This window comes from Anomalospiza imberbis, unplaced genomic scaffold, assembly GCF_031753505.1.
Source record: "Anomalospiza imberbis isolate Cuckoo-Finch-1a 21T00152 unplaced genomic scaffold, ASM3175350v1 scaffold_582, whole genome shotgun sequence".
Taxonomy (NCBI): domain Eukaryota; kingdom Metazoa; phylum Chordata; class Aves; order Passeriformes; family Viduidae; genus Anomalospiza; species Anomalospiza imberbis.
The window spans coordinates 1-11,465 of record NW_027100195.1 but is presented as its reverse complement, the minus strand read 5'-3'; the positions used below and the strand labels follow the sequence as shown (position 1 = coordinate 11,465).

Genomic DNA, 11,465 nt, shown 5'->3' with positions numbered 1-11,465 from the left:
GCCACCCCTCAAATCCCCGTTCTTTTGGTACGACCCAACCCCCCCCCGCCATAGCGCCCATCGTCCCTTCCGAACCTCCTCAAACCGCGCTGTTTCCACCCCGACGAACCCCCAGTTGGTACCGTCCGTGTCCCCCTCTCCGCCCCTTTCCTCGACGCCCCCAAAAATCCACAATTCCCCCCCCCCCCCAAAAAAAAAAAAATCTCCCTTTTGGTTCATCCCACCCCCCCCCCTACAGCGCCGCCTTGGTTCCTCCCGCCCCCAACATGGCGGAACCTCTCTGCGTCGCGGCGCAGCGCTCCGATTGGTCGGGCGGGGCTGGCGGGCGGCCAATGGGAACGCACCTTGTTGGGCGTGCGGCGGCGCAGGGGGCGGGGCCTCGTGAGGGAGAGCGCGAGAGGGGCCGAGGTGAGGGGGGAGGGGAGGAGGGGCCGGGGGGGATTCTGGGGCTTTTTTGGGGCTTTTGGGGGCTTTTTTTGGGGAATTCGGGGCGATTTCTGAGGGGTTTCGGGGCATTCTGGGGGATTTTTTTGGGGAATTTTGGGGGATTTTTGGGGAATTTGGGGGGGGGGGGGGGTCCGACAGGGGTCGAGGGAACCCTTAGGGGATTTTGGGGACCCTGGCATTTCGGGGACCCTGAGGGGATTTTGGGGACCCTGAGGAGATTTTGGGGACCCTGAGGGGATTTCGGGGACCCTGAGGGGATTTCGGGGTGGGGGCGGGCTCCCCTCTCTGCCCTTGCCTCAGTTTCCCTTTTCCCCCCATTTTCCCCGACCTTTTCCGCATTTCCTCCCCCCTCGCAAATCCCTGTTTACTGCTCCTTTGGGATTCTCATTTTCCCTCCCGATTTTTGCCTCCTTTTCCTCATTCCCCCCCCCTTTCCCCCCATTTTCCCCTCATTTTCCCCTCATTTTTCCCCATTTCCCTCCTTTTCCCCCATTCCCTCCCTTTCCCCCCCATTTCTCCTCTTTCTAACCCCATTTTCTCCCTGATTTTCACATTTTCCCTCTCAAACCCCATTTCCCCCCATTTTTCCCCTTTTCCCCCTTCCCCCCATTTCCCCCCCATTTCCCCCCTATAACCCCATTTTTTCCTGATTTTTTCCCATTTCCCTCCTCTAACCCCATTTTTCCCCATTTCACCCTCCCTAACCCCATTTTCCCTCTGATTTTCCAATTTCTCCCATTTTTCCCCCCACTCCCCCCTCTAACCCCATTTCCCCCCATTTTTTCCCCCATTTCCCCCATTTCCTTCCTCTCTAACCCCATTTTCTCCATTTCCCCCCTATTTTCTCCCTATTTTCCCCCATTCCCCCCCAATTTTCCCATTTATCCCATTTTTCCCCCATTTCCCCCCATTTTCCCCCTCTCTAACCCCATTTCCCCCCTACTTTCTCCCCATTTCCCCCCCCATTTTTCCCCATTCCCCCCCGATTTTCCCATTTGTCCCATTTTTCCCCCATGCCCCCCTCATTTCCCCCCATTTCCCCCCATTTTCCCCCATTTCCCCCCGATTTTATCCCCATTTCCCCCCGTTTCTCCCCCGATTTTCCCCATTTCTCCCGTTTTTTCCCCCCAAATCTCCCCCCCGTCTCCCAGATGTCCTCCCCGGAGGAGACCCTGCTGCTGCTGGAGCACCGCTACGTCTGCTCCGAGTGCTCCCACCTCTCGCCGTCGCTGGAGGAGGCCCTGCTGCACCACCAGCAGCACCTGCAGCCGCCGGGCCCCGCCCACCACGCCCACCTGCAGCCCCACCCTGCCCCGGACCACGCCCAGCCCCACCTGGAGCTGCTGGAGCCGCCCAGCCAGTTCCAGTGCCTGGAGTGCGGCGCGCTGCTGGTGACGCCGGGCCAGCTGCTGGAGCACCAGGAGCTGCACCTCAAGCTGCTGGCGGCCGACGCCGCGCCCGCCCCGCCGCCGCCGCCGCCGAAACCCGGCGCGCAGCAGAGCGCCGGCATCCACTTCGAGTGCCCCGAGTGCCGCGCGCTCTTCCAGAGCCAGGAGCTGTGGCTGGCGCACCGCCAGGGCCACCGGCACGCCCAGAACTCGCCCCAGAACACGGCGCGGGTGGACGTGGAGCACTCGTACCGCAAGCACGGCGAGGACGGCGCTGCCGAGGAGACGGCGGCGAATCCCGGCGGCGACGCCGGCGCGGTGCAGCTGCTGCTCTACGAGTGCGGCGAGTGCCTGCAGCTCTTCCAGAGCCCCAAGGACTTCCTGGAGCACCAGGTGAGCCACCTGGCACCAGGGCAGCCCACGGCAGCGGCAGCCGTCGCGCCCGCGCCGGCGCCGCCGGAGCCGCGGTGCCAGCACTGCCGCGAGCTGCTGCCGTCGGCGCGGCTGCTGCGCGCCCACCTGCGCTGCCACGCCCTGGGCGCCTTCCAGTGCCCGCTGTGCCCGCGGGTGCTGCCGGACCCCGGCGAGCTGCGGCGGCACCGCGCCGGCCACGCCCGTGACTCGCTCTACCTGTGCCTGGACTGCGGGCTGGCGCTGGACACCGAGGCGGCGCTGCTGGCCCACCGCCGCGGCCACGGCACCGAGCCGCTGCACCGCTGCGCCTGCGGCAAGGCCTTCGCCAGCATGACCAAGTTCCTCTACCACCGCCGCTCCCACGCCGCGCCGGGCCCGCCGCCGCTACCGGAGCCCGCGTCGGAGCCGCCGGAGCCGAGCTTGGCGTGCGGGGCGTGCCCCAAGTCGTTCCCCAGTGCGGCGGCTCTGTCGCGGCACCAGCGCTTCGTGCACCGCCTGGAGCGGCGGCACCGCTGCGGCGCCTGCGGCAAGAGCTTCAAGAAGTCGTCGCACCTGCGCAACCACGCCCGCACGCACACCGGGGAGCGGCCCTTCCCCTGCCGGCAGTGCGGCAAGCGCTTCGGCTCGCGCGCCAACCTGCTGCGGCACCAGCTGACGCACACGGGCGAGCGGCCGCACGAGTGCCCTGAGTGCCACAAGCGCTTCGCCCAGAGCTCCACGCTGCGGCAGCACCTGCAGGTGCACCTGCGGCGCTTCCCGCACCGCTGCGCCGAGTGCGGGCTGCGCTTCCACCGCCCGCACCGGCTGCGGATGCACCGCGCCCACCACGCCGGCGAGTACCCCTACAAGTGCCCGCGGTGCGGCCGCAGCTTCCTGCTGCGCCGGCTGCTGGACGTGCACCTGCTGGGCCACGCCGGGCGCGAGCCGCAGCGCTGCCGCGGCTGCGGGGCGGCGTTCGCCGGCGCGGCGGCGCTGCGGGAGCACCGCTGCGGCAACGCCGGCTGGCGCTTCGAGTGCGGCATCTGCGGCAAGAAGTGCGGCACGGCCGCGCGGCTGCGGGCGCACGAGCGGGCGCACGGGCAGCGGGCGGGCGGGCGTGGTGGCGGTGGCGAGGATGCGGCGGCGCCAGAGGAGGAGGAGGAGGAGACGGCCGGGCCAAGGCCGGCACCGCGGCACCGCGGCGGGCGGCGGCGGCGGCAAAAATTTGGAGTGCGGCGAGTGCAAGAAGGTGTTCAGCACCGAGACGTCGCTGCAGGTGCGGCGGGCGGGGACGGGAGTGCGGGTGTGGTCGCGGGTGATATCGGGGTGATATCGATCTAATATCGGGTTAATATCGGGCTAATATTGGGATAATATTGAGCTAATATCGAGTTAATATTGATCTAATATCAATTTAATATCAGTATCGATCTAATATTGGGTTAATATTGGTCTAATATTGATTTATTATCAATATTGATCTTATATCAGGTTAATATTGATCTAATATCGGGTTAATATCAATGTAATATAGATTTATTATCAATGTCAATCTAATATCGGGTTAATATTGATCTAATATTCATTTAATATCACTATCGATCTAATATCCGGTTAATATCAATGTAATATTGATTTAATATCAGTATCAATCTAATATCGGGTTAATATTGGTGTAATATCGAGTTAATATCAATCTAATATCAAGTTAATATTGATCTAATATCAGGTTAATATCAAGCTAACATTGATCTAGTATCAAGTTAATATCCATCTAACATCAATTTAATATCAATATTGATCTAATATTGATTTAATATCAAGTTAATATCAATCAAATATCAGTATAACATCAATATTGATTTAATATTGAGTTAATATCGATGTAATATTGAGTTAATACTGATCTAGTATTGATTTAATATGGATTTAATATCAATATCGGTCAATATCATTGTCCAAAAATGACCCTCCCAGGCGCACTGGCGCATCCACGCCGGCGAGCGCTGCTAAGACCCGGCTAACGATAATTATGAGCAAATCGTAATTACCTCTTTTTGCTGACTCAGCAACACCTAATTTAGCTAAAGTCCTAATTTCCTATAATTAATTGTTCCAAAATTGGCGCCCCAGGTGCTCCGGCACATCCAGGCTGGCGAGCTCTGCTGAGATCTGGCTACTGATAATTATGACCATATCCTAATTATCTCTTTTTGCTGACTCAGCAACGCCTAATTTAGCTAAAATCCTAATTTCCTATAATTTTTAATTGTCCAAAATTGGCGCCCCAGGTGCGCCGGCGCATCCACAGGGGCCAGCGCTGCTGAGATCTGGCTAGTGATAATTATGAGCAAATCCTAATTATCTCCTTTTGCTGAGTCAGCAACACCTAATTTAGGTAAAATCCTAATTTGGTGAAGTTTCTAATTGCTCCGGGTCGATCTGCCAGGTGCGCCGGCGCATCCGCAGGGGCCAGCGCTGCTGAGATCCGGCTAAGGATAATTGCGACTAAATCTTAATTATCTCTTTTTGCTGAGTCAGCAACACCTAATTTAGGTAAAATCCTAATTTCCCGAATTTTTAATTGCTCAGGATCAATGTGCCAGGTGCGCCGGCGCGTCCGCAGGGGCCAGCGCTGCTGAGATCCGGCTAAGGATAATTACGACTAAATCATAATTATCTCCTTTTGCTGAGTCAGCAACACCTAATTTAGCTCAAATCCTAATTTCATGAAGTTTCTAATTGCTCAGGATCAATGTGCCAGGTGCGCCGGCGCGTCCGCAGGGGCCAGCGCTGCTGAGATCCGGCTAACGATAATTGCGACTAAATCTTAATTATCTCTTTTTGCTGAGTCAGCAACACCTAATTTAGGTAAAATCCTAATTTCCCGAATTTTTAATTGCTCAGGATCAATGTGCCAGGTGCGCCGGCGCGTCCGCAGGGGCCAGCGCTGCTGAGATCCGGCTAAGGATAATTACGACTAAATCATAATTATCTCCTTTTGCTGAGTCAGCAACACCTAATTTAGCTCAAATCCTAATTTCATGAAGTTTCTAATTGCTCAGGATCAATGTGCCAGGTGCGCCGGCGCGTCCGCAGGGGCCAGCGCTGCTGAGATCCGGCTAACGATAATTACGACTAAATCTTAATTATCTCTTTTTGCTGAGTCAGCAACACCTAATTTAGGTAAAATCCTAATTTCCCGAATTTTTAATTGCTCCAGATCAATGTGCCAGGTGCGCCGGCGCGTCCGCAGGGGCCAGCGCTGCTGAGATCCGGCTAATGATGATTATGACTAAATCTTAATTATCTATTTTTGCTGAGTCAGCAACACCTAATTTAGCTAAAATCCTAATTTCTCGAAATTTAAATTGCTCCGGATCAATGTGCCAGGTGCGCCGGCGCGTCCGCAGGGGCCAGCGCTGCTGAGATCCGGCTAAGGATAATTACGACTAAATCATAATTATCTCCTTTTGCTGAGTCAGCAACGCCTAATTTAGCTAAAATCCTAATTTGGTGAAGTTTCTGATTGCTCCGGGTCGATCTGCCAGTCCGGGTCGATCTGCCAGGTGCACCGGCGCATCCACACGGGCGAGCGGCCGTACCCCTGCCCCGAGTGCGGCAAGGCCTTCCGGCAGTCCACGCACCTCAAGGACCACCGGCGGCTGCACACGGGCGAGCGGCCCTTCCGCTGCCAGGAGTGCGGCAAGAGCTTCGCCATCGCCGTGCGCCTGGCCGAGCACCGCCGCATCCACACCGGCGAGCGGCCCTAACGGCTGCCAGCTCTGCGGCAAGGCCTACCGCTCCTTCTCCAACCTCGGAAGCACCGCAAGCTGCACCGCGACGGCGCGGCGGCTGGAGGAGGGCGAAGCGGAGCGGGGACGGGGGGCGGCGGCGGGGGGCTGCGGAGAGCGGCGGGGCGGCGGCGGGCGGGGTGTTCCGGGGAGGTTGTGGTGGTGGGGATGGGGTCTTCGGTCCATGGGGAGAGCCTTGGGGTGGGGTCAGGAATCTGGGGAGGTTCTGGTGGTGGGGATGGGGTCTTCGGGGTGTGGGGAGAGCTCGGGGTGGGATCGGGGTCTTCCAGTGAGGTTCTGGTGGTGGGATCAGGGTCTTCAGTCCATGGGGAGAGCCTGGTTGAGATCCCAGAGCCCTCCAAGGAGAGCCTTGGGGTGGGGATGGGGTCTTCAGAGAACCTTGGGGTGGGATTGGGGTCTTCCGGTGAGGTTCTGGGGGTGGGAACGGGGTCTTCAGGCCATGGGGAGAACCTGGTTGAGATCCCAGAAGCCCTCCAAGGAGAGCCTTGGGGTGGGGATGGGGTCTTCAGTCCACGGGGAGAGCCTTGGGGTGGGGATGGGGTCTTCAGAGAACCTTGGGGTGGGATTGGGGTCTTCCGGTGAGGTTCTGGGGGTGGGAACGGGGTCTTCAGGCCATGGGGAGAACCTGGTTGAGATCCCAGAGCCCTCCAAGGAGAGCCTTGGGGTGGGGATGGGGTCTTCAGTCCATGGAGAGAACCTCGGGGTCGGATCGGGATCTTCTGGGGAGGTTCTGGTGGTGGGGATGGGATCTTCAGTCCATGGGGAGAGCCTTGCGGTGGGGATGGAGTCGGCGTCTTCAGTCCATGGGGAGAACCTCGGGGTGGGATCGGGGTCTTCAGTCCATGGGGAGAGCCTTGGGGTCGGATCAGGATCTTCCGAGGAGACCCTGGTGGTGGGATCAGGGTCTTCAGCCCATGGGGAGAACCTGGTTGAGATCCCAGAGCCCTCCAAGGAGAGCCTTGGGGTGGGGGATGGGGTCTTCAGTCCACGGGGAGAGCCTTGGGGTGGGATCGGGGTCTTCAGAGGAACCTTGGGGTGGGATTGGGGTCTTCCGGTGAGGTTCTGGTGGTGGGGGCGGGGTCCTCCATCCATGGGCAGAGCCTTGGGGTGGGGTCAGGATCTGGGGAGGTTCTGCTGGTGGGGACGGGGTCTTCAGTCCATGGGGAGAACCTCGGGGTGGGATCGGGGTCTTCCAGTGAGGTTCTGGTGGTGGGAACGGGGTCTTCAGAGAGCCTTGGGGTGGGGATGGGGTCTTCAGTCCATGGGGAGAACCTGGTTGAGATCCCAGAGCCCCACAAGGAGACCCTGGTGGCGGCATCGGGGTCTTCAGTCCACGGGGAGAACCTCGGGTGGGATCGGGGTCTGCAATCCACAGGGAGAACCTCGGGGTGGGATCTGGAGCTCCCGGGGGAAGTTCTGGTGTTGGGGTCAGGATCCTCCCATCCGTGGGGAGAACCTCGAGGTGGGATCTGGAGCTCCTGGGGAAGTTCTGGTGGTGGGTTCGGGGTCTTCGGAGGACCCTGGTGGTGGGGTCAGGGTCTTCAGTTCATGGGGAGAACCTGGTTGAGATCCCAGAGCCCTCCAAGGAGAGCCTTGGGGTGGGATCGGGTTCTTCAGTCCATGGGGAGAGCCTTGGGGTGGGATCGGGGTCTTCCGGTGAGGTTCTGGTGGTGGGGACGGGTCCTTGGAGTGTGGGGGAGAACCTGGTTGGGGTCCCGGAGCCCCCCAGGGAGACCCTGGTGGTGGGACTGGGGTCTTCAGGATGTGGGGAGAGCCTTGGAGTGGGGTCGGGGTCTTCTGGGGAGGTTCTGGTGGTGGGGTCGGGGTCCTCCATCCATGGGGAGAACCTGGTTGGGGTCCCACAGCCCCCCAAGGAGACCCTCGGGGTGGGCTCGGGGTCTTTGGGGCGTGGGGAGCCCCTGGTTGGGGTCCCGGAGCCCCCCAAGGACACCCCCGGTGGTGGGCTCGGGGTTTCCATCCCATGGAGAGACCCTGGCCAGGATTTCGGACCCCCAAAACCTTGGGCTGACCCCCGAGATGGGCCCGGACCCCCCCGGGGACCCCCAGACCCCCGAGATGGGCCCGGACCCCCCCGGACACCACCAGACCCCCGAGATGGGCCAGGGGACCCCCCGGGGACCCCCAGACCCCCCGGGATGGGCCCGGACCCCCCCGGACACCACCAGACCCCCGAGATGGGCCTGGACCCCCCCGGGGACCCCCAGACCCCCGAGATGGGCCCGGACCCCCCCGGGGACCCCCAGACCCCCGAGATGGGCCCGGACCCCCCCGGGGACCCCCAGACCCCCGGGATGGGCCCAACCCCCCCCTGACCCCCCCGCCCCCCTCAAATTTGGGGATCGGACCCCACCCCCACCACGTGACCATCCCGGGGGGGAGGGGGGGGCTCACCCCAATGTTGGGGTCCCTGGAGCCGCCCCTCGCCCAGTTTTGGGGGGGTCTCGAGGTCCCGGTTTTGGGGGGGGGGCGGGGCAGTTCCGGAATCATTAAAAAGAGAGAAACGAACCCAAAATTGTGCTGTGAGAGGGGGGAGGGGGCGGGGGGGGAAAGACCCCCTGGGGGGAGGGGTTGGGTTAGCCACGCCCACAGCCGTCACTCACAGCGGCTTGGCCCCGCCCCGTGCGCGACAATCATCGCGGCTTAGCCACGGCCCACAGCTGCCAATCAGCACGGCTTAGCCACACCCACTGGCGGCATGCAAATGTAGCTCCGCCCCTCCTCCCCCATTGGTTCCTTCCCCCCGGCCGCGCCCACCCTCCCTCATCGAACGCCCGCCCCTCGCCCCGCCCCCTCCGCCAAGGCCCCGCCCCCCCCGGACGCTCCCACGCTGCCTTTTTGGGGGGGGGGGGAGGGGCATCACCCTCCCCCGCCCCCCCCCCCCCCCAAAATCCCCCCCGGTGTGTGGGGGGGAGGGGGCTGGGGGGGGGGGGTCCCCGATCCCGGGATCGCGGGGTGGGGGGGTCCGAGATCGCGGGGGGAGGGGTGGGGGTCCCGCCCCCCCCAACCTCCCCCTCTCCCCCCCCCCCCCCCCTTTTCCCGGGGGGGGCCCCGGGACCGGCCCCCCCCACCCCCCCACCCCCCCCTCGCCTCCCCTCGCCGCCGTCGGAGCCGCGAGCAGCGAGACCGGGGGGGGCCCCGGGCCCTGCCCCCCCCTTCCCCTCCCCCTCCCCTCCCCTCCCCCCCCCCCGCCGCCGCACCGGCGCTCGAGACGCGGCTCGGCCCCCCCCCGAGCCCCCCCCCCCTCCCCCCCGAGACCCCCCCCAAAAAAAAAAAAAAACCCAAAAAAAAAAATCCCGGGCCGGGGGGGCTGCGGCGGGCCGCGCGGCCTCGTGAGTACCGGGGGGGGCACCGGGAATTGGGGGGGGGAACCGGAATTTGGAGGGGGGGGGCACCGGGAATCCGGGAATTGGGGGGGGGGGGGACACCGGGAATTGGGGGGGGGGGGGGGACACCGGGATGCATCTCCGATGAATCCCCCCCCTCACAGCCCCCCCCACCCGGTACCGGAACCGGGATTTGGGATGGGTACCGGGATCGGGATCGGGACCGGGGAATGACCCCCCCCCCCCCCCCCCGGCCGGTACCGGGATCAGGTCTCGGGATCGGCCCCTCGGTACCGGGTTCGGTATCGGGAAACGAGATCGGGATCGGCTCCTCGGTACCGGTATCAGGACCCGGGATCGGCCGATCGGTACCGGGATCGGTACCGGCATCAGGACCCGGGATCGGCCCCCCCGGTACCCGGACCGAGCCCCGTTCCCGGACTGGAGCCGCCGTTCCAGCCCCCGCTGCCGGTACCGGAGCACCCCCGGGCCCGCTCTCGGTGCCGGCCCCCGCGCTCCAGCCCCGCTCCCGGTCCCGATTCCCTCCCTTGGTACCGGTACCGGGACCGGAGCCGCCGTTCCCGGGTCCGGCCCCGCGCTCCAGCCCCGCTCCCCGGTCCCGGTCGCTGTCGCGGTTCCCATCCCCGGTACCGGCCCCCGGGTCCGGCCCCGCTCCCCATTCCCGGATCCATCCGCCGGCTCCGGCTCCGTCCTCGCTCCCGGTACCGATCCCGGACCCATTCCCGGTTCCGGTACAGACCCCGGATCCATTCCTGTCCCGGACCCATTCCCGGATCCATTCCCGGTACCGGTACCGGCCCCGGATCCATCCCCCGATACCGGTACCGATCCTGGATCCATCCCCGGTCCCGGTTCCCGGATCCCGACCCTTTCCCGTATCCATCCCCCGATCCCGGATCCATTCCCGGTCCCGGACCCATCCCCCGGTTCTGGGTCCTGATTCCGGTCCCGGTTCTGATTCCTGGTGCCGGTCCCTGTTCCATTCCCGTTTCTGATCCCGGTTCCAGTCCCGATCCCAATCCCGGATCCATTCCCGGTTCCGGTTCTGGTCCCGATCCGGATCCATTCCCGGTTCTGATCCCGGTTCCGGTCCCATTCCCGGATCCATTCCCGGTTCGCGGTTCTCGGTTCCTGTTCCCGGTTCCTGTTCCCGGTCCCGGTCCCGGTCCCGTCCCGATCCCGATCCCGATCCTGGATCCGGTCCCGGTTCCCGGTCCCGGTCCCCAACCCCGATTTCCGATTCCGGATCCATTCCCGGATCCATTCCGGGTTCCCCGTTCTCGGTTCCGGTTCCCGGTTCCGATCCCGGTTCCGGTTCTCGGTTCGGTTCCCGATTCTCGGTTCCTGTTCCCGGTTCCGGTCCGGATCCATTGCCGGTTCTGGTCCCGGTTCCAGGTTCTGGTCCTGATCCCCGATCCATTCCCGGTTCCCGGTTCTCGGTTCCGGTCCCGGTTTCCGGTCCCGGATCCATTCCCGGTTCCGGTCCCGGTTCCCGGTTCCCGGTTCCGGTCTCGGTTCCGGTCCCGGTCCCGGTCCCGTCCCCCCCTCCCCTCCCCCTCCCCCCCCGCGGATTTTTGGGACCCCCAGGAGGGGCGGGGGGGGGGAGGGGCGCGGCCTCGGGGATTTTTTTTTGGGGCGGGGGCGGCTCCGGGGGGGGTCCCGGTGGGGGGGGGGGAGGGGCGGGCGGGAGGGGGAGGGGGCGCCCCCGGTTCCCCCCACCCCATCGTTGCCAGGCAACCGCAGCAATCCGCGGAGCCGGGGGCCGTTGCCTGGCAACCGTTACCGGGACACGGAAATGGGGCGGGGCGACCCCCCCGGACCCACCCGGGACCCCCCCCCAACGCGGGCACCCCCAAAATCCCGGGAAACGCCCCCAAAACCGGGATCGACGTGGCGGGGAGGCACCGGGACCCCCCCCCACCCTTCCCCCGCAGAATAACCCCGGGACCTCCACCCAAAATCACACCGGGACCCCTAAAATAACTCCAGGACCCCCCCCAAAATCACACCGGACCCCCCAGAATAACTCCAGGACCCCCCCCAAAATCACACCGGGA

General features: G+C 63.4%; 1 protein-coding gene across 1 annotated transcript; it reads left to right on the top strand.

Moving 5' to 3' along the window:
* Positions 1-360: 360 nt before the first annotated feature.
* Positions 361-6,175, top strand: LOC137467303 (zinc finger protein 574-like; the record flags this gene model as incomplete). Its single annotated transcript, XM_068178797.1, is given in 5 exon segments — positions 361-408; positions 1,599-3,406; positions 3,408-3,504; positions 5,798-5,995; positions 5,997-6,175. Coding segments are annotated over 4 exon segments (2,282 nt in total), but the record flags the coding sequence as incomplete, so codon positions are not given.
* Positions 6,176-11,465: the final 5,290 nt, after the last annotated feature.